General features: G+C 42.6%; 2 protein-coding genes across 9 annotated transcripts; both read right to left on the bottom strand.

Moving 5' to 3' along the window:
• Window positions 1-27,976, bottom strand: Smok4al (sperm motility kinase 4A like). 8 transcript variants are annotated; one of them, XM_063270070.1, is made up of 3 exons: window positions 27,405-27,544; window positions 13,900-14,016; window positions 1-13,607 (listed from the first exon to the last, which is right to left on the bottom strand). In XM_063270070.1, the coding sequence occupies exon 3, from the start codon at window positions 8,449-8,451 to the stop codon at window positions 7,012-7,014; it is 1,440 nt and encodes a 479-aa protein (XP_063126140.1). In that variant the 5' UTR covers window positions 8,452-13,607; window positions 13,900-14,016; window positions 27,405-27,544; the 3' UTR covers window positions 1-7,011. The 8 variants fall into 8 exon arrangements, with proteins under 8 accessions (XP_063126140.1, XP_063126141.1, XP_063126139.1 ...); XM_063270071.1 differs by adding an exon at window positions 26,644-26,736 and having other exon boundaries at window positions 1-14,016; window positions 27,405-27,448; XM_063270069.1 differs by lacking the exon at window positions 27,405-27,544 and adding an exon at window positions 26,644-26,736.
• Smok3al1 (sperm motility kinase 3A like 1) lies at window positions 20,527-23,498 on the bottom strand. Its single transcript, XM_063270073.1, has one exon. The coding sequence runs from the start codon at window positions 22,416-22,418 to the stop codon at window positions 20,979-20,981; it is 1,440 nt and encodes a 479-aa protein (XP_063126143.1). The 5' UTR covers window positions 22,419-23,498; the 3' UTR covers window positions 20,527-20,978.
• Window positions 27,977-27,996: the final 20 nt, after the last annotated feature.

Below are 27,996 nucleotides of genomic sequence, written 5' to 3'. Positions count from 1 at the left end.
TCTTTGTTTTTTTTTTTTTTTTTTTTTTGAGGTTAAGAGGGACTGTAAGAGCTGTTGGCAGTCATCCCAAGTAGGCTGGTGGGTAAGTAAAACAGATTCTATTAGGTCGGTGAGTGCCACCGGATCTTTGGAGAAAGAAGGGTTGTGTTGTTTCCAATTGTAAATGTCAGCTGCTGAAAACGGCCAGTATTGGGTCTGGCCACCGGTTCCCTGTCTAAGTGGGAAAGCCTGGGAGGTTGAATCTGGCATCACCTCGCGCTTATTGCGCAATCTCCCTGCGACAGGGGAGAAACCCTTATCAGACTGTGGCCCGGCAACTGATCTGGCCGGCGGCTCTGCCTCCTCCGTTTTAGCTGGGCCTGTCAGAGAGAAGATCTATGAGAGGGGAGTTTGGGTCTGCCGGGAGGACAGGTTTCTTAGAAGGCTCTGATTTCACAAAGGTAGAGAGAGGAAGACGTGGCCGGCGGACCGGGCGGGGCAGAGGGGACAGACTGGGGGTTGAGGGGAGGCCAATTTGGGTCCACGAAGGGTTCCGCCCGGGGGGGGGGGGTTAAGGCGAGACTCTCTCAAGTGATAATATAAGAAACCTGGTCAGGATGTCCGTGGACGACCCGATCTTTAACCTGTAAAATAATGATCTTATTAAATGTGCCATTCACTGGCCATCCCGCTCCGAAAGTGGGCCACTCGGATGTGTAGAGAGTCTGCCCTTTTCCTTTTTTTTTTTTTTAACCTCGACGGACTGGTTGTGTGCCCGGTCGTGGACGTCTTTCTAATGATCAAGAGTGAGACTTAGGGGCGTTGTTAGGGACTGTCCCATGTTAGTTCTAAGGAAGATTAGAACACAGAGAAAACAAACAACACCAACAGTCAAACAAACAACAGACAGGCGTGCTGCACGGCTTTGGTACCAAACTGAAAGCAAAAAGTCAGATGGAGGTGGCAAAGGTCCGGGGCCCTCTGAAAGCCAAAAATACAGACAGAGGTGCCGTTAGTCCGGATCTTTCTCCTCTCCCAGATTGGGCCCCGAAAAGTCGGGCCCCTAACACCCTTGGAACGTCTTCCAGGGCTGCGGGGCAAGAAGTCCGAGCTCGTCAGCTCCTTCTTCGTCCCGCCCAAATTCCAAACAACCTGGCTGAGCGCTCACAGAACAGACCTGGCTGAGCGCTCACAGAACAGACCCGGCTGAGCGCTCACAGAACCTGGCTGAGCGCTCACAGAACAGACCTGGCTGAGCGCTCACAGAACAGACCTGGCTGAGCGCTCACAGAACAGACCTGGCTGAGCGCTCACAGAACAGACAGAATAAGGCAGAACGAGACAAAATCAGACAGACAGACAGACGCCGGCCGGCTTACCTCCCAGTGGGTGGTCGGTGGTCCCTGGGTGGAGGATCTCCTTTCCCGGCCAACGCACCAAATGAAAAGCACTCAGGGAGAACTTTCCCTCGGGATGGAGACCCTCCAACTCCAAAGACCAGACCGAGACACCACAGGATGCAATCAGCAAGAGGATTTGGTTTATTGTCGGGATACACAGGCACAGGCACCTGCGGGCGCTTCAGTCACTCGGGGGACTGGCGCGCCCCACGGAACCAAGGATGGGCTTTTATAGGATTTTGGGGAGCAGAAGCAAGCATACAGAAGCAGATGCATGGTTACAGGGATATAATTGGTGGATTCTAATATGGCAAGGGTTTAGCCCGGGGGCAAGTTTCCTAGCTACCTTCCTGAAACATAACGGCTGACTCGGCCCCCCAAGGGTTCAGCCCGGGGGCAAGTTTCTTAGCTACCTTCTTGGAACATAACGACTGACTCGGCCCCCCACCAGGGTGTGGGACCTCTCCTGGGGCTTTTTTTCATTGTCAGGTGCTCAACCGAAGTCGTCCTGTTGCCAGGCCTTCAACCAAACATATCTTGCTTGGCAGCCGCTGTGTACTCAGTGTTCTAACCTTTCCCTGAACCAGTCATCTTAAGTACAGCCTTGCAAAATGGCGTTACTGCTGCTAAGCTGGGGTCTTTCACTGGGGCATTTTAACCATAGGGGCAGGAACTGGCTGCTGTGGGGATAGGACCAAAGGCACTCTCCATGTTAATGATGATCAGCAAGAAAAGTAATTTAATGTTGGAGACTGACTCCTCCCTTGGAATAAGGACAGCAGATAAGGCAGGCTTCCTTAAAGAACTTCTCTTAATGAGCGCTCTCCTTCTGTGAGCAAATGTCAGAAATTCCTTTCTTGTTTTCCTTATAGTCCTCTCCCACCTCGCTCTCAGCCTTTTTAGATAGTTCTTCCCGTAGCATTTCTAACACCGCCTGTCCCTTTTTTTTTTATAGCCTGTTGACAGCATTTCTGATCTTTTAGGCAGCTACGCACTAAGTGCCATACCGGCTGAAACACCATCTTTAAGATTCCTTTCTCCCAAGGAAAATTTAAATCTTTCCCAGTTCATCACAGCTGGCTGCGAGCACAAGTACAGATAAAACACTATGTTTTTGTTTTGTTTTTCTTTCCTTTTTTTTTCAGAGCTGGGGACCGAACCCAGGGCCTTGCGCTTGCTAGGCAAGAGCTCTACCACTGAGCTAAATCCCCAACCCCCAAAACACTATGTTCTAAAAATTAACTGTGGCTATCAACCAACACACCGCCACTAGAGCGGGGTCCACAAAATTAAGTTTCTTACTCACTAAGCGTTAAGGAGACCAAGTAAAACTCTTCGACGAACAAAGCAAACAGTTTCATGATTTCAAACACAGTCGTCGGTCCAAGATTTTAAACACAGTCGTCAGTCCAAATTCAAACACGAAACAAAAGCCAAAAGGCACTAACAGACACCAACACACGTCCAGAAAACCACAGTCAGGTCACAAAGAAGACAAACAATTCCAACAGTCAAACAAGTAACAGACGCGCCACTCGGCTTCGATACCAAACTGAAACCAAGAATTCAGATGGAGTCAGCGAGGGTCTTGGATCCTCTACTCCAATAAAATTCAGACAGAGTCATCAAGGGTACGGATCCCTCCGAAAACGGACAGAGGTGCCACGGATCCGGATCTCCCTCTCCTCCAACCACCCTTGGAACGTCTTCCAGGGCTGCGGGGGAGAAGTCCGAGCTCGTCAGCTCCTTCTCTGGCCCGCCCAGATAGTCCCCAGATCTGAGCCTATTGATCGATCATTCACAGGACAAGACACAACAGACAAGACAAACGCCGGCCGGCTTACCTCCCGGTGGGTGGTCGGTGATCTCTGGGCGGAGGGTCTCCAAATCCCGGGGCGAGCCCCCATAATGAAAGACCCCCAGAGAGGACCTTTCCCTCAGGAGGAGTCCCAAGCGCCCAATGACCGAGCCCAGTCCACTCGGATGCAATCAGCAAGAGGGTTTATTGGAAAACACAGGTACCTGCGGGCACACAGTCTCTTCGGAGGACTGGCGCACCCAGAGGCTCCAGCATGGGGCTTTTATAGGGATTGGGGAAGCAGAAGCGGGCGTACAGAAGCAGATGCATAGTTACGGGGATTGGTGGATTCAAACGAGGCACATAGACATGTTCACATATGATTGGCTAATTCACATGATGAGGTAATAAGGTATAGCTACACACATTGGCAGGTTTGGGGCGTCCTGGATGTCGGGGGCTGGGGGCTTATCTCTTCCTGCCAGGTGGCCTGTGAGTCAGATCCGGTACTCCTGGTCTGTTCTGCATTCCTTTCCTTTTGTGGTCTGTTAGTTCTAGCGGCAGGGCGGGGCTGCCTGGACTTGCTTTTCACAGTGTTTAGTCCTGAGTTGAAACATACTCTTTTAACTTCGTATTTTTAAACCTTAAATCTGTATAATTTTCCTTTCAGGGATATATTGACACCGTCTCAAAGAAAAAGGAGGGGGGCAATGTGGTTGCTCAGTAGAAAGCAATTGCTCTCTGAGAGCAATAATCTGAGTGAAAATCCACAGAATCCATGTGAGACCAACTCTAGCACAGTAGCATGTACATCTATACTCCCATAGCTCCTTGCTGAAGTGGACAGCAGAAGCAAGAAAGAACTCCAAAAGAAAAGGCCAGCTAGCCTGACTTACACAGCACAGAAACCAGAGACACTGTTTCAACTAAGGTAGAAAGCGAGGCCTCACACCTGAGGGCACTGAAAGTATACACTGGGGGTGGCAATGGGGGGTGAGGGGTGAAAGGTGGAGGTGGAGGGGTGCACTCTGATTTTTTTAACTTACAGGTTTAATAGAACATAACCCACCAAAAACCAAGGATCATCTGTACTTCATAATGAGTAGGAGGGTTTTTTTTTAATGTATTAACCATATACAACCTTTACTGAATATGGGTTTAACAGAAACACAAGACATGGTGGACAGATAAGGCACATCCACTTCAACGCATAGACACCCTTTGCTCTACCCCTTCCTTCACTGTGAAATTTGGGGAGCTGGTAGGATCTTGAACACTCCTATGAAACCAAATGCTACCCAAAACCACAACAACTTAATCCCCAAGCCTCAATCAAGTGGGGTGTTTCATATGTAGATGCTCAACCCCCTGCCATTCATCCTGTGGGTATGAGGAGTAAGGCCTGTGAGACCCTGAATACACAGGTAAGAGTCAGAGAAATTAACATATTTCCAAGTGCTTCTGTGGGTGAAGAAAATATGCTCAAACAATTTGAGCAAATTCAGTATGATGAGGAAAAATACAACACAACCCACAAGTAGCATGTTACTGGATAATTGAGGGTCCCCCACTACCACCACTTCTGTACACCATAAGAAAAATAAATTAAAAAAAAAAGGTCAGAAGATTAAGGACCATTTTATTACAGTTTGAGAAATAAGACAGGCAAGCTAAGAACTCTAAGCAGCTTGGTGATAGGAGAAAGAACTGTGCCCTTTTGACTTTACATCCAAGACCGCATTGGATCAGTGCAAGCATGCTTAGGATTTTGGATGGCATTCAGAGAACATACAGAAAGGGTACCATGCCTTGCTGGGAGCCTCCCAGGCTGGAGCAGGTTGAAACAGGACACAGAGTAGGACACTGGTGTGGCTTTAAACACTGATGGTCTTAGGATATTCTAGCTCTCTAACTATACTGAATGCTGATGATAAAACCTTCTTGCTCATTCTGAGGGTTAAAAACCACTGGCTAAGGTGATTAATGTCTGTAGCCTAATAGTGGAAGACTAAGTAATGTAGCCTTTCTTCTACCTCTGCAGGAATTTCACAGCTTTAACGTTTAGCCTGCTGGTTCACATGAAGAGGGGACACTTTGAAAAAAGTGGGAAAGCAGAATGACCATGATGATCCTAAGTGGAACAAGGAAAGTTCTAAAAAGAGGGGGATATGGAGTATAATTCTAAGAAAGGCTAGGATAAGGAGAGTGTAAGAGAGAGAGAGAGAGAGAGAGAGAGAGAGAGAGAGAGAGGTGGGGGGGGGGGAGACTTTCTCCTTGTCCTCATTGTCCTCGGCAGTTATACATCTTTCAGTATACATGGTCATATGGTAAAAAATTCATCACAAGTTTACATGTAAATTCAAAACAAATTGATTAAGAATTTTACAACAGTGAATGTTTACATGCATATCCATCAGGAATAATTATCTGGCTAAACACTCATCACCTGTCTCAGTTCCACAGGTACATGGAGAGTTAAAAAGCATAACTAGGTTATTGGGAAGTTTTGTGCAGATAAACCCAATCAATATTTTATCTTCTGTCCTAAACACTTATAATAAATCATTAGTTCCCCTTTTGTGGCCTTTGGTTAATGGTTTTACAACCTCTTGCAATGTTCTCTGAGTAGTAGAATGCCTAGTTACTATGTAGAAACAATTAACTGGTGATACCTGGGAGACTGGCAGAGTTCTCATTGCAGTTTCTACTATCAGAAAGAACCTAATAGCAATCCCACTGTAAAAGAGCTTAATAGATATTGATATAGTTTTAGGAATTCTTATAGGATTCCTCATGGACTTTATCACCCAGTTCCCTGATAACTCTGATTTTAAGAAAAATAAGTATAACGGGCCTGCAAATCAAAATTTAATAGACCATATGAAAGTGGGTGGAGAGAGCAGGGTTACTATGAGGTTCATTATGGGAAAGTGACCTTTGTCTATATAGCATCCTCAAAAGAGTGGACGAATACCTAGTGATTGTTATATATGCTTAATGACAGGAAAAACATGTTTAAATGATTCTCTCATGGGCATTGCCTATAGGAGCAAATCTGTCTAGGTATTAGTCCACTCTTTTGAGGATGCTATATAAACAAATAGGTCACTTTCCCATAATGAACCTCAGAGTAACCCTGCTCTCTCCACCTACTTTCATATGGTATCTTAAATTTTGATTTGAGGGGCCATTATACTTATTGTTCTTAAAATTAGAGTTATCAGGGAACTGAGTGATGAAGTCCATGAGGATAATGGGTCACAAAAAATGACAGTGGCATCTTTACTGGTTCTATGGGGAAATTTCTTTGTCTTTCTTGTTAAGGTTTTGGGGTTATCAGAAAACTTTAACTTATAGACACATCACTTCTCCATATCTATCATTACATGTCATTCTACCTCTATCAACTTTATTCTAAAATTAGCATACAGTCTTTATGATAAATTCAATTGTAAAAGAGTAACAACAAATCTAAGAAACACTGTAATCTACGGATCATTGCAGTCCAGCAAGGAATAGTGCAGGGATTTTCCCCAGTCCAACAAGATACTGAACAGGCAGAACGGCAGCTGTCTTCAAACTCGCTTTCGGGCCATTGGCCTAGATGCTTTAGAAGACTGTTGTCTTGCCTATATCTTTAAGGAATGGAATTCGCATGAAGAGACTTGAGTCATTTGCTGTCTCTCTCCTGGATCTTCCCAGGCCTCTGGACTTTATGCGTGTGTCCCTCCCAGCAGTTCCTTGAGTCCACTCATGAATAATCCCCAACACCGTGACCCCATAATTCAGAGGACATCAGCACCTTTGGCTGGCCTCCGGCTTCTTGTCTTCCTCCTATGCCTCCATTTGGGGCACCACTCTGTTGTTCTTAAGTGGTATGCAGCAGCAGCAGCAGCAGCAGCAGCAGAGCTGTAATAAACTGGCCCCAATTCTCCCTGTCCACCTCTTCCAGCTCCTGTACGCACCTCGGATTGAGTCCATAGTTGAATTGTGCTGTCTTCTGTTGTTGACCCTCTCATCAGAAAAAATGATTATCCTCTTCTGTGGGCAGTGAGGTGGCATTATAGGCGCAGTTGCACTTCTTCTTAGCCTCTGCCCTCCATGTTCTTTGTCCTTGGAAGAGTCAGTTTTTGAGCTTAATGATAGAAAGGCTCGAATAGCTGGTCTATCAGTTGTCTGCTCTCGGTAGGAAGGGAAGCTTGTAGGATCTGTGAGAGTGGGGAAAGGTGTTAATCCTGGTTGCACTGGCTCAGGTTGGCTAGTGTGGTCATCCTGCTTGCCTGCCTGGCGTTTTAATAGGCCATAAGTCGCCATCGGTTCATTATACAGCTTATCGACTAAAGATTTCTGGACAACACATGGGTCAAAGCCCATATCTGCCATGGCTGCTATGATTGCAGGATCCAGGTGACTAGAGTCTATCTTATCACAGTGGCTTAAGAAACCTGCATTTCCTTGCTTAAGCCAAGGGTGTGTCATAATATCCTTTAGTGTTGGTCTTTCTGTAGGATTTACAGTAAGTAAATACCGGATAATCTCTCGAAGTTCTTTTGAAAGGTGCCGGGGAATAGCATATCGTCCCAGCAAAACTTGGTTTCCAAGCTCTTTAAGGGTGGTACCTACAAATGGCAGGTCCCCGGTCACCATGAAGTATAAAACAACGCCTATATTCCAAGTGTCCACTTTCGTTCCATCATATGGTTGGTTTAGGAAAAATTCCGGGGCACAAAATCGTAAGGCACCACAATGCTCAGAAAGCTTCATACCGGGTGTAACTAGGGCACCCAGACCAAAGTCTACAATTTTAACTTTTCCTGAGGCATCAACCATGATGTTGTCAGGCTTAAGATCTCTATGTACTATGCCTATGTCATGACAGTAACTCATGGCATGTACAATCTGAATGAATATTTTCCGGGCTAGGCCCTCATGTAAATGGCCTGATTTCTCAATCCAATCAAACAGCTCACGTCCATCGGCCAGTTCCAAGATCAGGAAGATGTTCTGTTCAGTTTCAATGATTTGGTGTAACGAAATGATGTTTGGATGGTTCATCTTCTTCAATATCCCCACTTCCGTTCTGATCGGATAGTATTGTGTTCTCTCCTTCAGCAGGACTTTTATCGCCACAGCTGTGCCCGTGAGTCTGTGGTGAGCCAATTTCACCTGGCCATAACTTCCTTGGCCTATGGTCCTCAAAATAACATACTGAGCCCCAAGAGTCTCATATGGGAGGGTGGGCCCTGCTGTCACCTCACCCTTTAGACCACACATCACTGGTATCAAGGCTACCCAGACAGGTAGGTAGGTAGGTAGGCAGGCAGGCAGGTAGGTAGGTAGAGAATAGGTAGGAGGTATGTAGGTACGTAGGTTGATGATAAGTAGGTAGGCAGGCAGGTAGGTAGGTAAATAGGTAGGTAAGTAGAGGATAGGTAGGTAAGTAGATAATAGGTAGGTATGTGGGTAGGTAGGTAGGTAGGTAAGAAGGTAGATGGATATAAAAATTAATAGGTAGAATTAAAATAATTTTAAAAAATTTAAAAAAACAAGCAAAATCAACCCTTTCACTAACATACACACCAAAAAGAAAAAATCAAAATAAAAAGCCAAACACTCAAAGCTAAACACACACAAACACACATACATACGAAGGTATAATAAGGTACACACACACACACACACACACGTTCACTATATATCAGTCAAATTACACAGGACACTTCACCTATCAGAACGCCTCTCAAAACACCCACAGAAAGTCAACCTGGTTTGTCCTCCCTTATATCTGTTGGTTCAGACGCTCTCACAATGGCCCTCCTGATGAGGTCACACAGACCAGTTACTATGGATACAGCTCATACCAAGAGAAAGCAGTCAAAGAGTCTTAGGTGTATCTTAGGTGTGCTTTCAAGACTAACATTTGAACTTTTAAAATGAAAGTTTCCACGTCCTTATGGTTTCAGGTTTGAACATCTAGAATGCCTCTTGCCCCTCCATTCACTACTACAGTTTCTTGCAGTTCTGGCTAGTTGGTTGCAAATCTTTGTTACCACTTAACTAATATAATAATATTGTTTATCACATGTAATAAAATTACCTATGAGGCTATTTATAAGACACCTTTATGGATTTTTAAATACATGTAATAAATATCACAACTTCTTCACAATCAATGCAGCAATTTGACATGATTTCCATTGTCTGTGTGGTAGCAGCATGGGAGTAGCTACCTTGACTACAACCACATGTTGCTGGGTGTTTCTAGTAAGCATTTGAAGCCCTGGAGTACAGTGTCAGCCAGATGAGTGAGGCATCTTGATCGTCAATACCCAGACTCCTCTTTAACTGACCTTTGGCCATGTTGAGAAGGGTGTGTTCTCCCCCTTGAGATACAAGGCTCTGTCTTGAAGATGCTCACCGTGTTGTTTCTGCCTGCGAATCATCTCTGCAGCCCTAGATCTGTCTCTTTGGTCTCATGGCTGCCTCTGCCATTGGTAGCTGGATTTTATATAATGAAATTGGGCAGTTATTTGGGTTTCGTCTGTTCTTTGTTACAGTGACTTGATCTAGTCCCCAAACCATCATACACTTCAAAGGTTCTTGTTGTGAAAAACCACATTTATATTTCTATGCCATTAAGTCTCGCCTTTGTCTCAAGAGTATATATTCTGTGTAGAGTGTATGGCTTTCCTGCGTCACTCTCTTTCTTCTTCTTTTTCTCCCCCCACCTCCCTTAGTCCCTCTCGTTCACCTAGACAATTCCATTTCACTTGTACCTGACTCATACATAGATAGTTTATGTGACTCTATAAGATTTAGGAACAACAGATGAGAAAAAAATATGCTAGGTTTGTCTCTCTGAGACTGAATCAACTTTGCTTAATGTGACTGTCTCCCGTTTCATCCGTTATCTGCAATGATATACCATGTTCTTCTTGAGCATTTTCCCATTATGTGTGTAGAACACATTTTCTATAATTTACTCTTCTGTTGTTGGACATCTGGGCACATTCCACACCTCAGCTGTTGAGAATAGCACTGTAATAACCATTGATGTACAAGTGTCTCTGTGGTATGTGGACTTTATAGTCTTTGGGATAAATGCCTGAAAGACAGCCGGGTCAGATGGAAGCAGTGTTCAGAGACATCTCTACCCTGGTTTAAATAGAGTTGGATACGTACGATCTTCCCTTTTGTCTGTAGCCTCATGAGCATTTGATGTTATTTCTTTTCTTATAGCTACCATTTTGACTGTGGTAAGGTATAATCTCAACGTGGTTTTCATTTGCATTTTAATGGCTAATGAGGTTGTAAATGTGTGCTGGTTGTCTATTCAAATTTCCTCTTTTGTGAACTGTCTGTTCATTGCATAAGCTCACTTGTTGACAATTCTCTCCTCTTAGTGCTTGGATATAGAACTGATCAAGAGTTTCCCTCTTTCTATAGGAGGTCTCTTCATGCTTTTAAATGTTTCTTTTGCTGTGCAGAAGCAAAGTTCCCTCTTCTAAGTATAGTCACTGATTTCTACCCATTCTGATACAATGTGACTACATCTTGGCTTAGTCATATTTGCAGAGACCTTGCTTAGAAACAAGGAAACAGTCAAAAGTTTCAAGGAGAAATTAATTTAGAGGCCACATTATGTCACACACAACACACACACACACACACACACACACACACACACACACACACATTTTATACTGCTCTAAGAGACTTTATTTTTTTATTCGTTAGAAATTTTTCTTACAATGGCAATACTAATAAAGGTAAACTCATCAGGAAGTGGGAGACACAAGATTAAGATATCCGTGATGCTTAAAATCTTAACAACTTGACTGTAGTGAGGCCCCCTAGGGGACTGGACAAGCACACTCCTGGGTGCATCTGTGGAAGTGTTTCCAATGATGGTTGACTTGTGGAACAGAAGCTAGGGAAGACCTGATTGTGGACAACACTGTCTAGCAAGCCATGGACTTAGATGAAAGAAAAATATGGAGGAGGAGGGAAGGGGAGGATGAAGTAGAAGAGGAGGAAGAGGAGGAGGAGGAGAGGGAGGAAGAGGAGGAAGAAGAGGAGAGGAAGAGGAAGAGGAAGAAGAGGAAACAAATGCCATAGGCAGCTCTCTGACACCATAAACCAAATTAAAATTTCCCACCTACGATATTGATTTGGTCATGTATTTTGTTACAATCAGTATAAATTCACAGTTTGAAGCTGAATATGTCCAGTTTGACTGAACTTAGCTAGAGGTAAAGGTCAGAAGTGAATCAAGGACTAGGTGGCCAGAAAGCAGAGAAGATACCCTGTTCCTTCCAATATGATTATCTTACCAGGAAAAGCATGGAAAGAGAGGAATAACTTACAAGGGCAAGGGTTGGAAGGCAACATGTATCACAGATCTTGCCTCCACCAGGAGATCTATGTGCTGTTTCTAAGGGTGTCCAATTACTCCAGAATTCAGTAAGACATTTCACTACTTCCTTGGGCAGCTTGCCACATGTAACAGCCTTCACATTTTTATATGCACGCATGGCTATGTGAGAACACTGGAAGAACCAACCCACACAGTGTTACAAAACCTAATTGTTAAAGCTCTTATTAGAAAGTTGAATGGGAATCAAAACCCAACCATAGGTAATCAGCTTCTATGCCTCCTTGATTACACTACTGTGGAATTCTTTTAGCTGTTAAGGAATTCCTAAACTGTAGACAACACTACAGCTATATACACAATGAGAGAGATTCAGAGACAAGGATGGCTGCACTTGATAATGGTACAGGTAACAGAGGGTCTCATAAAAGCAAGAGGAATTGGGAAAGTGTCACGGCCTCAACTCCTGTTTGTCTTAATTACTACCTTGACAGTCCAGTTCAGAAATAGAAAAGAAGCATCATTTTCTTGCCTAACCCCATAGTGATATTCCCCAAGAGGGAATCATCACTTTCAACATAAAAAAGAACATAATGCTTTACTTTCTTCTACTCATACATGTATTTGACCAGTAATAGTTGAACAGTGAAAGAAACTTACAATACTTTAATGTTTGGGTTTTTTGTTTGTTTGTTTGTTTAAAGAAACACCTAGTCCTTTGAAGGAGTATTTCTCCTGTGCATCACAGGCATTTGAATGTGTCCCTTTATAGTAAGTGCTCAAATATTGCTAAATGTTTTGAGACTACACTATACATATACATATACATGTATGCACATATTTACATATACATATATATATATATATATATGCCGCCTAAGATGAATTCAAATTTCCTATGTAGCTGAGGCTAACTTGAACTCCTTATCTTCTTGCCTTTACTTCTCCAGTAGAATTATAGGCATTGGCACCATATTCAAATTCCATACACTGTTTTATCTTTCAATTATCTTTGTAGTATCAACTTATTTGACCCATATAACTACTCATTCCATTATAACTATACCCATTTTAGAATCAAAAGGACTATAGTAGAGAAAGTGTGATGGTTTGCCCAATTATTGCCAACATTTGGAAATGGCTAACCTGAAATCTTGAGGTCTAACCCTCTTTTCTTTCTCCATGTTTCCTATCTACCACAGTATAAGTCCAAAGTCAATCTGTGACAGGCATACACTTCTGTAGACAGAGGAAGAAGTTGTCTTACAATACATTGATGAAAATTATATATTTGCTGTGTTTTGAAACTCCAAAAACTAAGTCTCTTCAGAGAGAAAAAAAATAATCACAGGTGTAAAGGAAAAAGAAATCTACCAAATATATAGTATAGGAAATCCCTTGCTCTATTGTGATTTAGATATAAAAGGACCTCCTTCAGACTCTGGTGCCTAAAGGTTCCCCACTGCAACACTAATAAGAGGTGGGGCTTTTAGTGTGTGATTAGATCTTGATGACTCTGTGCTCATCAATGGACTAATAAAATAATAAATCCATAATTTAGTGGAATGACTGGGAGGTGACAGAAACTTTCGAATGTGGGGCCTACTTGAAGGAATGAGGTAAACCCCATCCATCTCTCAGCCTCCTGTCTGCTATGGCATGATCCAATCTGCATTACCACACATGCTCCTCACTGTGAAGCTCCCCTTCCCCATGGACTCAGAATCAATGGAGTCAAGAGAGCATAAGCTGTTGTCCCTGAGACTGTGAGCAAAAACAAGCCTTTCATCTTCTGAATTGTTTTTTAAAAGAAAAAAATTCGGGTACTTTGTTACAGTGATGAGATGCTGACTCGACTACCTGCGCTGAAACAAGAACAGAAATGATAAATGTCTAGAATATCTTACGTAGTCATAGCAGGGATATCTGGACCAGTGGGTCTCAACCTAGGGTGGCAGCCAGCACAGTGATGGAAGGACTGTCGCAAGTTGCCCAGGGACAGAGGCCAGGGATGTATCTATGTATCCACAATGAACACAAAGCTGTTGCTTGATGCCTAGTAAATAATAATATTCAATAGAGTTAATGGTCACCCCAAGAATATTGCTTTCATACTGGCCATTCTGTCTATAGACATTAGCCAAAGCACACTCAGCGAGTTTCCAGGTGTGTGACAGTGAGTGGCTGGTAGATGGAGAACAAGGCCCCAAGGGAGTCCTCTCCTGGATGTTTATTCTATGAAATGTTGGCCTTGTATGATATAAGCATCAGTCATGGAAGAATGTCCAATCAGGTCCTTTGTCAAAGCTTCTTGGACCGTAAAGGAATAAGAACACTGGCAAACTTACCAATTATGATCTTGGAGGCAAAAATTGGCCTGTCCCTCATGGAAACCATAGGAGATACAAAGAAAATTCAGGATGACTCGAGCCCTTTTGTCGTTTTATGTTTGGATGTCTTATGTTCTGGAAAAGAGAGGGGGGAAGTTATGTTTACGGTAGAGAGCATCAGCTGCTTCCCCAGCAGCTGTGACTATTCCCTCTCTCTCTTCCTACGGAATGTTTGTAACGATGACCTGTGTGTTCCCTAGCTAGAAGTTAAATTTAACTCTAGGATACCGTGGCAGCTCCCTTGTCTGTGAATAGGTGGAAACGGGATACATTTTGGGGATACAACAGAGTTCAAAAGTCCAAAAGAGCCTCCTCGCTCCTGGTACCAACTTCAAGTCAGAGGTCTTATAACACCCTTGGCTGGCCACAGGGACTACCCAGGATATACAGAACTCCATGAACAGGAAGCAATGAACCCATGAACCAAAATGAACCTTTTCTTCCTCAAGTCAGTTACTTTAGGTGTCTTGTTACCACAGTATAGACAGGAGCCTGGGAAGCCTGTATGAAGTTCAGTGTTCTGACCTCCCTGTGTGACCATGAACAGTTTTTTCAATGGCTCTGAGCCCCCATTTCTTCATCTGAGACAGACTAAACAACGATGTACTTAATGGACAGTATTTGGGGAAATTGTTTGGGAAGGTTTGCCTTTGAGGAAAAGAAACCCAGTTAAATTATCCTGAGCAAGAAACAGGTGGTAGGTGGCGCATGAGTACATTATCTCAAGGCCTCATGGCAGTGCTGAGGTAAACAGCTTACCTGGGGTATTACAGGGTCCCTTTGGGAGGAGCTACCCCAGGCTTAGTGGAGGGATACTTCCCTAGTTCCAGCTTAAAGAATGGATTGTTCATATGGTGTGCATTGAGGAGTGTTCTGGAGTGAAGAGGTAAGGAGCAATACAAAACATACATAAGAATACTTTCTTCATAAGGGCAAAGTACATGTCCTGAAGTGGCCTTGAATTCATTCTATAGTTAAAGCAGATCTTCAGCAGACAGCGTCCCCTATCTTGGCTTAGCAAATAACCAGAATTACAGGTCTATAAGGAAACAAGCAAACAACAAGCCACAGCACTAGATTTTAATTTCTGCACTGCTCCCATTTCACAAACGAGTAACTGAAAAATGGATAGACGTGTTTTACTAATATACACATGCATAAAACACTACACAAAGTGAAGGGACAAAAATGGGTGAGTTTAAGGATTTTAAGAGATATGCTGAACACCTGAATTCCCAGGATTTCTTGATTTTTTTCCCGCATGGTCTTAATACCTAGACTAGAGAGGCTCATTTGAAGTAGTTCACTTGGATACATAGGAGAGACCACTTCCTGGACAAAAGAGTCACAGAAAGTCACTCTGGAGAAACTGGCTTTAAGTAGGTCATCTTAGAGCTAGAACACAACTCAATGCTACAGCATTTGCCTTAGCAATACACACATACACACACACACACACACACACAAACACAAACACACACACAGACACACGCACAAACACACACACACACAAACACAAACACACACACAGACACACACACAAACACACACATACACATGTACACACACAGACACACACACAAACACACACACACCAACACACACAAAAGACACACACAAATACACACACAAACACACACACACACACACACACACACAAGCTAATATCATTGTCCACATTTTGCAGGTCAGGAACCTAAGACTCTGAGAGGTTATCACTATCCAATGGATGCACAGCCTCTAATACTGGAGAGGGGTTTACAGTCTAGTCTTCTGACTTCAAATCTCAGATTCCAATCATTTTTTAAATAGTATGACATTTTGAAAAAGAAACATCCTCTTTCCTCTGTTGGTCCCTAGATATTGAGACACATAAAATCATGTATGACCTGGAAGTAGAAATGATAGTATGGCCAAGACAGAGATGGGAGACAGGAGAAGATTTGCCAGCACACAACCTACAGTTGTATAAAAGTTTATAGGAACCACTAAGTGTGCTAACAATGAAATTGACTGCAGGGAGCTGTTTGACCAGTTCAGTTTAGTTCTGGGCACAGGCAGAAACCAGCTGGTTTCTGCCGCTGATTGCTCCTATATAACTGTATCCAGAGGCACTATGCAGTTTCCTCTTGTGCCAGAGATGTGGGCAGAAGTGGTGGTCTGTGCTGGGGTCTCAGGATTGTCCACACTTCTGGGAGTTCAGCCCTCTCCCCAATGGAATTTGGTTACAGGGAGCTGTGGGATCTGCTCAGTTAAGTTCTGGGCACAGCCAGAAACCAGAAGTGTCCTGTCCCAGAGGACTTCTTCTACCTTTGTGTGTCCTAAGTCTACCAGGCAGGTAAATTGGACGAGAATAGTTTGTCTTACCTCTGCTCTCAGGTATGTTGGCACTCCTAGCAACTAGCTCTCTGGCTCTCAGCGCAGACAGAAACCTGAAGGGTCCTGCACCTTACTGCTCCTGGGATTCCTGTGCCCAGAGGGCACAGATGACACTAGGTGATTTCCTCTTGGGTCAGGAATGTGAGCAGAAAGTAATTGTCCCCTCTGAGTTCTCAGGAGTGCACTTCTGAGGGTCCAGCTCTCTCTTCCAAGGGATTAGCTGTCTCTGTCAGCTTTTCTAGGCTGGGCTCAGAGAAGAGCTGACCTTCAAACATTCTCCTACATCTCTTGTATTTTGAGGTATTTCCTTTTGTTCCCTCTGACTTGGCCCCATCGGTGAGGCACCATCTTCCTCACCATCTGCACAGAGAATCCCTCTGTACTTCTGCTCTTCTCCTTCCTTCCCTTGCCATAAAAAGTAAAGGCTTTCAGCAGAGATTTGCCATATTCTTGATGGATATATTGTGGCTTCATGGTAGCAATGTCTACTAGTTATATGTCCATCAAACTTTATGTCAGAATACCATCAATGGACAAAAACTTTAAAAAAATCAAAACATATTCCTGTGTTTATGTGTGAAATTTTCAAAGAACAAATAAAAATACATACTGTGTATGGCACTCCAATCCAAAAGGCAGAGAGCCTGGAATCTTTGCCTTCTATACAGAACTTCTTGGTAGAATCTGTGAGGGGCTTAGGGGCTCTCTTTCTTTTTCTTTCTTTCTTCCTTTCTTTTCCTTTCTTTCTTTCTCTCCTCTTCTTTTTCTCCTCCTCTTCCTCCTCTCTTCTCTCTCTCAACCTCTCTCTCTCTCTCTCAACCTCTCTCTCTCTCTCTCTCTTTCTCTCGCTCTCGCTCTCCCTCCCTCCCTCCCTCTGTGATTGAGTTGCCAGTAAGCTCAGGGAACGACTCCTCAGCCACCTAGCATGAGAGTTACAGTTGCACATCAGGGTACTCAGTTTTAAAATGGGTGCTGGGAATCAAATCTCGGGTACCAATGCTTATAAACTACTTTGCTAGCCCCTTCTGTTGTTGTTGCAGCTGCTGCTGTTTCTAGCCATTCAGTAGCTGATATGGAGTCTCTCAGTAGTCTCCAACTTACCATGGTTTAAGGTTTCTCAATTTCACAGATAACAGTGGAGCAAAAGCAATCTAGATTTAGGAGAAACCTTATTTCTTCTGATTTTTCCTCCATCCTAATATCATGATCCTCTTTTACCATAGTGAATGTTGGCTGTGCAGAATGACTGGGAATGTAGCTATGTTGTAGAGTGGTTGACTGGCATGCATGAATGCCTGAGTTCTGCAACATAAACAAGGTTGCAAGACTAGAAGGCCAATGTCATCATCAGCTACATAATGAGTTTGATGCAAACTTGGGATATATTGACACCGTCTCAAAGAAAAAGGAGGGGGGCAATGTGGTTGCTCAGTACAAAGCAATTGCTCTCTGAGAGCAATAATCTGAGTGAAAATCCACAGAATCCATGTGAGACCAACTCTAGCACAGTAGCATATACATCTATACTCCCATAGCTCCTTGCTGAAGTGGACAGCAGAAGCAAGAAAGAACTCCAAAAGAAAAGGCCGGCTAGCCTGACTTACACAGCACAGAAACCAGAGACACTGTTTCAACTAAGGTAGAAAGCGAGGCCTCACACCTGAGGGCACTGAAAGTATACACTGGGGGTGGCAATGGGGGGTGAGGGGTGAAAGGTGGAGGTGGAGGGGTGCACTCTGATTTTTTTAACTTACAGGTTTAATAGAACATAACCCACCAAAAACCAAGGATCATCTGTACTTCATAATGAGTAGGAGGGTTTTTTTTTAATGTATTAACCATATACAACCTATACTGAATATGGGTTTAACAGAAACACAAGACATGGTGGACAGATAAGGCACATCCACTTCAACGCATAGACACCCTTTGCTCTACCCCTTCCTTCACTGTGAAATTTGGGGAGCTGGTTGGATCTTGAACACTCCTATGAAACCAAATGCTACCCAAAACCACAACAACTTGGGGCTGGGGATTTAGCTCAGTGGTAGAGCGCTTACCTAGGAAGCGCAAGGCCCTGGGTTCAGTCCCCAGCTCCGAAAAAAAAAACCAAAAAAAAAAAAAAAAAAAACCACAACAACTTAACCCCAAGCCTCAATCAAGTGGGGTGTTTCATATGTAGATGCTCAACCCCCTGCCATTCATCCTGTGGGTATGAGGAGTAAGGCCTGTGAGACCCTGAATACACAGGTAAGAGTCAGAGAAATTAACATATTTCCAAGTGCTTCTGTGGGTGAAGAAAATATGCTCAAACAATTTGAGCAAATTCAGTATGATGAGGAAAAATACAACACAACCCACAAGTAGCATGTTACTGGATAATTGAGGGTCCCCCACTACCACCACTTCTGTACACCATAAGAAAAATAAATTTAAAAAAAAGGTCAGAAGATTAAGGACCATTTTATTACAGTTTGAGAAATGAGACAGGCAAGCTAAGAACTCTAAGCAGCTTGGTGATAGGAGAAAGAACTGTGCCCTTTTGACTTTACATCCAAGACCGCATTGGATCAGTGCAAGCATGCTTAGGATTTTGGATGGCATTCAGAGAACATACAGAAAGGGTACCATGCCTTGCTGGGAGCCTCCCAGGCTGGAGCAGGTTGAAACAGGACACAGAGTAGGACACTGGTGTGGCTTTAAACACTGATGGTCTTAGGATATTCTAGCTCTCTAACTATACTGAATGCTGATGATAAAACCTTCTTGCTCATTCTGAGGGTTAAAAACCACTGGCTAAGGTGATTAATGTCTGTAGCCTAATAGTGGAAGACTAAGTAATGTAGCCTTTCTTCTACCTCTGCAGGAATTTCACAGCTTTAACGTTTAGCCTGCTGGTTCACATGAAGAGGGGACACTTTGAAAAAAGTGGGAAAGCAGAATGACCATGATGATCCTAAGTGGAACAAGGAAAGTTCTAAAAAGAGGGGGATATGGAGTATAATTCTAAGAAAGGCTAGGATAAGGAGAATGTAAGAGAGAGAGAGAGAGAGAGAGAGAGAGAGAGAGAGAGAGAGAGAGAGAGAGAGACTTTCTCCTTGTCCTCATTGTCCTCGGCAGTTATACATCTTTCAGTATACATGGTCATATGGTAAAAAATTCATCACAAGTTTACATGTAAATTCAAAACAAATTGATTAAGAAGTTCACAACAGTGAATGTTTACATGCATATCCATCAGGAATAATTATCTGGCTAAACACTCATCACCTGTCTCAGTTCCACAGGTACATGGAGAGTTAAAAAGCAAAACTAGGTTATTGGGAAGTTTTGTGCAGATAAACCCAATCAATATTTTATCTTCTGTCCTAAACACTTATAATAAATCATTAGTTCCCCTTTTGTGGCCTTTGGTTAATGGTTTTACAACCTCTTGCAATGTTCTCTGAGTAGTAGAATGCCTAGTTACTATGTAGAAACAATTAACTGGTGATACCTGGGAGACTGGCAGAGTTCTCATTGCAGTTTCTACTATCAGAAAGAACCTAATAGCAATCCCACTGTAAAAGAGCTTAATAGATATTGATATAGTTTTAGGAATTCTTATAGGATTCCTCATGGACTTTATCACCCAGTTCCCTGATAACTCTGATTTTAAGAAAAATAAGTATAACGGGCCTGCAAATCAAAATTTAATAGACCATATGAAAGTGGGTGGAGAGAGCAGGGTTACTATGAGGTTCATTATGGGAAAGTGACCTTTGTCTATATAGCATCCTCAAAAGAGTGGACGAATACCTAGTGATTGTTATATATGCTTAATGACAGGAAAAACATGTTTAAATGATTCTCTCATGGGCATTGCCTATAGGAGCAAATCTGTCTAGGTATTAGTCCACTCTTTTGAGGATGCTATATAAACAAATAGGTCACTTTCCCATAATGAACCTCAGAGTAACCCTGCTCTCTCCACCTACTTTCATATGGTATCTTAAATTTTGATTTGAGGGGCCATTATACTTATTGTTCTTAAAATTAGAGTTATCAGGGAACTGAGTGATGAAGTCCATGAGGATAATGGGTCACAAAAAATGACAGTGGCATCTTTACTGGTTCTATGGGGAAATTTCTTTGTCTTTCTTGTTAAGGTTTTGGGGTTATCAGAAAACTTTAACTTATAGACACATCACTTCTCCATATCTATCATTACATGTCATTCTACCTCTATCAACTTTATTCTAAAATTAGCATACAGTCTTTATGATAAATTCAATTGTAAAAGAGTAACAACAAATCTAAGAAACACTGTAATCTACGGATCATTGCAGTCCAGCAAGGAATAGTGCAGGGATTTTCCCCAGTCCAACAAGATACTGAACAGGCAGAACGGCAGCTGTCTTCAAACTCGCTTTCGGGCCATTGGCCTAGATGCTTTAGAAGACTGTTGTCTTGCCTATATCTTTAAGGAATGGAATTCGCATGAAGAGACTTGAGTCATTTGCTGTCTCTCTCCTGGATCTTCCCAGGCCTCTGGACTTTATGCGTGTGTCCCTCCCAGCAGTTCCTTGAGTCCACTCATGAATAATCCCCAACACCGTGACCCCATAATTCAGAGGACATCAGCACCTTTGGCTGGCCTCCGGCTTCTTGTCTTCCTCCTATGCCTCCATTTGGGGCACCACTCTGTTGTTCTTAAGTGGTATGCAGCAGCAGCAGCAGCAGCAGCAGCAGAGCTGTAATAAACTGGCCCCAATTCTCCCTGTCCACCTCTTCCAGCTCCTGTACGCACCTCGGATTGAGTCCATAGTTGAATTGTGCTGTCTTCTGTTGTTGACCCTCTCATCAGAAAAAATGATTATCCTCTTCTGTGGGCAGTGAGGTGGCATTATAGGCGCAGTTGCACTTCTTCTTAGCCTCTGCCCTCCATGTTCTTTGTCCTTGGAAGAGTCAGTTTTTGAGCTTAATGATAGAAAGGCTCGAATAGCTGGTCTATCAGTTGTCTGCTCTCGGTAGGAAGGGAAGCTTGTAGGATCTGTGAGAGTGGGGAAAGGTGTTAATCCTGGTTGCACTGGCTCAGGTTGGCTAGTGTGGTCATCCTGCTTGCCTGCCTGGCGTTTTAATAGGCCATAAGTCGCCATCGGTTCATTATACAGCTTATCGACTAAAGATTTCTGGACAACACATGGGTCAAAGCCCATATCTGCCATGGCTGCTATGATTGCAGGATCCAGGTGACTAGAGTCTATCTTATCACAGTGGCTTAAGAAACCTGCATTTCCTTGCTTAAGCCAAGGGTGTGTCATAATATCCTTTAGTGTTGGTCTTTCTGTAGGATTTACAGTAAGTAAATACCGGATAATCTCTCGAAGTTCTTTTGAAAGGTGCCGGGGAATAGCATATCGTCCCAGCAAAACTTGGTTTCCAAGCTCTTTAAGGGTGGTACCTACAAATGGCAGGTCCCCGGTCACCATGAAGTATAAAACAACGCCTATATTCCAAGTGTCCACTTTCGTTCCATCATATGGTTGGTTTAGGAAAAATTCCGGGGCACAAAATCGTAAGGCACCACAATGCTCAGAAAGCTTCATACCGGGTGTAACTAGGGCACCCAGACCAAAGTCTACAATTTTAACTTTTCCTGAGGCATCAACCATGATGTTGTCAGGCTTAAGATCTCTATGTACTATGCCTATGTCATGACAGTAACTCATGGCATGTACAATCTGAATGAATATTTTCCGGGCTAGGCCCTCATGTAAATGGCCCGATTTCTCAATCCAATCAAACAGCTCACGTCCATCGGCCAGTTCCAAGATCAGGAAGATGTTCTGTTCAGTTTCAATGATTTGGTGTAACGAAATGATGTTTGGATGGTTCATCTTCTTCAATATCCCCACTTCCGTTCTGATCGGATAGTATTGTGTTCTCTCCTTCAGCAGGACTTTTATCGCCACAGCTGTGCCCGTGAGTCTGTGGTGAGCCAATTTCACCTGGCCATAACTTCCTTGGCCTATGGTCCTCAAAATAACATACTGAGCCCCAAGAGTCTCATATGGGAGGGTGGGCCCTGCTGTCACCTCACCCTTTAGACCACACATCACTGGTATCAAGGCTACCCAGACAGGTAGGTAGGTAGGTAGGCAGGCAGGCAGGTAGGTAGGTAGAGAATAGGTAGGAGGTATGTAGGTACGTAGGTTGATGATAAGTAGGTAGGCAGGCAGGTAGGTAGGTAAATAGGTAGGTAAGTAGAGGATAGGTAGGTAAGTAGATAATAGGTAGGTATGTGGGTAGGTAGGTAGGTAGGTAAGAAGGTAGATGGATATAAAAATTAATAGGTAGAATTAAAATAATTTTAAAAAATTTAAAAAAAACAAGCAAAATCAACCCTTTCACTAACATACACACCAAAAAGAAAAAATCAAAATAAAAAGCCAAACACTCAAAGCTAAACACACACAAACACACATACATACGAAGGTATAATAAGGTACACACACACACACACACACACGTTCACTATATATCAGTCAAATTACACAGGACACTTCACCTATCAGAACGCCTCTCAAAACACCCACAGAAAGTCAACCTGGTTTGTCCTCCCTTATATCTGTTGGTTCAGACGCTCTCACAATGGCCCTCCTGATGAGGTCACACAGACCAGTTACTATGGATACAGCTCATACCAAGAGAAAGCAGTCAAAGAGTCTTAGGTGTATCTTAGGTGTGCTTTCAAGACTAACATTTGAACTTTTAAAATGAAAGTTTCCACGTCCTTATGGTTTCAGGTTTGAACATCTAGAATGCCTCTTGCCCCTCCATTCACTACTACAGTTTCTTGCAGTTCTGGCTAGTTGGTTGCAAATCTTTGTTACCACTTAACTAATATAATAATATTGTTTATCACATGTAATAAAATTACCTATGAGGCTATTTATAAGACACCTTTATGGATTTTTAAATACATGTAATAAATATCACAACTTCTTCACAATCAATGCAGCAATTTGACATGATTTCCATTGTCTGTGTGGTAGCAGCATGGGAGTAGCTACCTTGACTACAACCACATGTTGCTGGGTGTTTCTAGTAAGCATTTGAAGCCCTGGAGTACAGTGTCAGCCAGATGAGTGAGGCATCTTGATCGTCAATACCCAGACTCCTCTTTAACTGACCTTTGGCCATGTTGAGAAGGGTGTGTTCTCCCCCTTGAGATACAAGGCTCTGTCTTGAAGATGCTCACCGTGTTGTTTCTGCCTGCGAATCATCTCTGCAGCCCTAGATCTGTCTCTTTGGTCTCATGGCTGCCTCTGCCATTGGTAGCTGGATTTTATATAATGAAATTGGGCAGTTATTTGGGTTTCGTCTGTTCTTTGTTACAGTGACTTGATCTAGTCCCCAAACCATCATACACTTCAAAGGTTCTTGTTGTGAAAAACCACATTTATATTTCTATGCCATTAAGTCTCGCCTTTGTCTCAAGAGTATATATTCTGTGTAGAGTGTATGGCTTTCCTGCGTCACTCTCTTTCTTCTTCTTTTTCTCCCCCCACCTCCCTTAGTCCCTCTCGTTCACCTAGACAATTCCATTTCACTTGTACCTGACTCATACATAGATAGTTTATGTGACTCTATAAGATTTAGGAACAACAGATGAGAAAAAAATATGCTAGGTTTGTCTCTCTGAGACTGAATCAACTTTGCTTAATGTGACTGTCTCCCGTTTCATCCGTTATCTGCAATGATATACCATGTTCTTCTTGAGCATTTTCCCATTATGTGTGTAGAACACATTTTCTATAATTTACTCTTCTGTTGTTGGACATCTGGGCACATTCCACACCTCAGCTGTTGAGAATAGCACTGTAATAACCATTGATGTACAAGTGTCTCTGTGGTATGTGGACTTTATAGTCTTTGGGATAAATGCCTGAAAGACAGCCGGGTCAGATGGAAGCAGTGTTCAGAGACATCTCTACCCTGGTTTAAATAGAGTTGGATACGTACGATCTTCCCTTTTGTCTGTAGCCTCATGAGCATTTGATGTTATTTCTTTTCTTATAGCTACCATTTTGACTGTGGTAAGGTATAATCTCAACGTGGTTTTCATTTGCATTTTAATGGCTAATGAGGTTGTAAATGTGTGCTGGTTGTCTATTCAAATTTCCTCTTCTGTGAACTGTCTGTTCATTGCATAAGCTCACTTGTTGACAATTCTCTCCTCTTAGTGCTTGGATATAGAACTGATCAAGAGTTTCCCTCTTTCTATAGGAGGTCTCTTCATGCTTTTAAATGTTTCTTTTGCTGTGCAGAAGCAAAGTTCCCTCTTCTAAGTATAGTCACTGATTTCTACCCATTCTGATACAATGTGACTACATCTTGGCTTAGTCATATTTGCAGAGACCTTGCTTAGAAACAAGGAAACAGTCAAAAGTTTCAAGGAGAAATTAATTTAGAGGCCACATTATGTCACACACAACACACACACACACACACACACATTTTATACTGCTCTAAGAGACTTTATTTTTTTATTCGTTAGAAATTTTTCTTACAATGGCAATACTAATAAAGGTAAACTCATCAGGAAGTGGGAGACACAAGATTAAGATGTCCGTGATGCTTAAAATCTTAACAACTTGACTGTAGTGAGGCCCCCTAGGGGACTGGACAAGCACACTCCTGGGTGCATCTGTGGAAGTGTTTCCAATGATGGTTGACTTGTGGAACAGAAGCTAGGGAAGACCTGATTGTGGACAACACTGTCTAGCAAGCCATGGACTTAGATGAAAGAAAAATATGGAGGAGGAGGGAAGGGGAGGATGAAGAAGAAGAGGAGGAAGAGGAGGAGGAGGAGAGGGAGGAAGAGGAGGAAGAAGAGGAGAGGAAGAGGAAGAGGAAGAAGAGGAAACAAATGCCATAGGCAGCTCTCTGACACCATTAACCAAATTAAAATTTCCCACCTACGATATTGATTTGGTCATGTATTTTGTTACAATCAGTATAAATTCACAGTTTGAAGCTGAATATGTCCAGTTTGACTGAACTTAGCTAGAGGTAAAGGTCAGAAGTGAATCAAGGACTAGGTGGCCAGAAAGCAGAGAAGATACCCTGTTCCTTCCAATATGATTATCTTACCAGGAAAAGCATGGAAAGAGAGGAATAACTTACAAGGGCAAGGGTTGGAAGGCAACATGTATCACAGATCTTGCCTCCACCAGGAGATCTATGTGCTGTTTCTAAGGGTGTCCAATTACTCCAGAATTCAGTAAGACATTTCACTACTTCCTTGGGCAGCTTGCCACATGTAACAGCCTTCACATTTTTATATGCACGCATGGCTATGTGAGAACACTGGAAGAACCAACCCACACAGTGTTACAAAACCTAATTGTTAAAGCTCTTATTAGAAAGTTGAATGGGAATCAAAACCCAACCATAGGTAATCAGCTTCTATGCCTCCTTGATTACACTACTGTGGAATTCTTTTAGCTGTTAAGGAATTCCTAAACTGTAGACAACACTACAGCTATATACACAATGAGAGAGATTCAGAGACAAGGATGGCTGCACTTGATAATGGTACAGGTAACAGAGGGTCTCATAAAAGCAAGAGGAATTGGGAAAGTGTCACGGCCTCAACTCCTGTTTGTCTTAATTACTACCTTGACAGTCCAGTTCAGAAATAGAAAAGAAGCATCATTTTCTTGCCTAACCCCATAGTGATATTCCCCAAGAGGGAATCATCACTTTCAACATAAAAAAGAACATAATGCTTTACTTTCTTCTACTCATACATGTATTTGACCAGTAATAGTTGAACAGTGAAAGAAACTTACAATACTTTAATGTTTGGGTTTTTTGTTTGTTTGTTTGTTTAAAGAAACACCTAGTCCTTTGAAGGAGTATTTCTCCTGTGCATCACAGGCATTTGAATGTGTCCCTTTATAGTAAGTGCTCAAATATTGCTAAATGTTTTGAGACTACACTATACATATACATATACATGTATGCACATATTTACATATACATATATATATATATATATGCCGCCTAAGATGAATTCAAATTTCCTATGTAGCTGAGGCTAACTTGAACTCCTTATCTTCTTGCCTTTACTTCTCCAGTAGAATTATAGGCATTGGCACCATATTCAAATTCCATACACTGTTTTATCTTTCAATTATCTTTGTAGTATCAACTTATTTGACCCATATAACTACTCATTCCATTATAACTATACCCATTTTAGAATCAAAAGGACTATAGTAGAGAAAGTGTGATGGTTTGCCCAATTATTGCCAACATTTGGAAATGGCTAACCTGAAATCTTGAGGTCTAACCCTCTTTTCTTTCTCCATGTTTCCTATCTACCACAGTATAAGTCCAAAGTCAATCTGTGACAGGCATACACTTCTGTAGACAGAGGAAGAAGTTGTCTTACAATACATTGATGAAAATTATATATTTGCTGTGTTTTGAAACTCCAAAAACTAAGTCTCTTCAGAGAGAAAAAAAATAATCACAGGTGTAAAGGAAAAAGAAATCTACCAAATATATAGTATAGGAAATCCCTTGCTCTATTGTGATTTAGATATAAAAGGACCTCCTTCAGACTCTGGTGCCTAAAGGTTCCCCACTGCAACACTAATAAGAGGTGGGGCTTTTAGTGTGTGATTAGATCTTGATGACTCTGTGCTCATCAATGGACTAATAAAATAATAAATCCATAATTTAGTGGAATGACTGGGAGGTGACAGAAACTTTCGAATGTGGGGCCTACTTGAAGGAATGAGGTAAACCCCATCCATCTCTCAGCCTCCTGTCTGCTATGGCATGATCCAATCTGCATTACCACACATGCTCCTCACTGTGAAGCTCCCCTTCCCCATGGACTCAGAATCAATGGAGTCAAGAGAGCATAAGCTGTTGTCCCTGAGACTGTGAGCAAAAACAAGCCTTTCATCTTCTGAATTGTTTTTTAAAAGAAAAAAATTCGGGTACTTTGTTACAGTGATGAGATGCTGACTCGACTACCTGCGCTGAAACAAGAACAGAAATGATAAATGTCTAGAATATCTTACGTAGTCATAGCAGGGATATCTGGACCAGTGGGTCTCAACCTAGGGTGGCAGCCAGCACAGTGATGGAAGGACTGTCGCAAGTTGCCCAGGGACAGAGGCCAGGGATGTATCTATGTATCCACAATGAACACAAAGCTGTTGCTTGATGCCTAGTAAATAATAATATTCAATAGAGTTAATGGTCACCCCAAGAATATTGCTTTCATACTGGCCATTCTGTCTATAGACATTAGCCAAAGCACACTCAGCGAGTTTCCAGGTGTGTGACAGTGAGTGGCTGGTAGATGGAGAACAAGGCCCCAAGGGAGTCCTCTCCTGGATGTTTATTCTATGAAATGTTGGCCTTGTATGATATAAGCATCAGTCATGGAAGAATGTCCAATCAGGTCCTTTGTCAAAGCTTCTTGGACCGTAAAGGAATAAGAACACTGGCAAACTTACCAATTATGATCTTGGAGGCAAAAATTGGCCTGTCCCTCATGGAAACCATAGGAGATACAAAGAAAATTCAGGATGACTCGAGCCCTTTTGTCGTTTTATGTTTGGATGTCTTATGTTCTGGAAAAGAGAGGGGGGAAGTTATGTTTACGGT

Source organism: Rattus norvegicus, chromosome 10 (genome assembly GCF_036323735.1).
Source record: "Rattus norvegicus strain BN/NHsdMcwi chromosome 10, GRCr8, whole genome shotgun sequence".
NCBI lineage: Eukaryota > Metazoa > Chordata > Mammalia > Rodentia > Muridae > Rattus > Rattus norvegicus.
The sequence above is the reverse complement of the archived record's forward strand: the minus strand, read 5'-3'. Positions and strand labels throughout refer to the sequence as shown.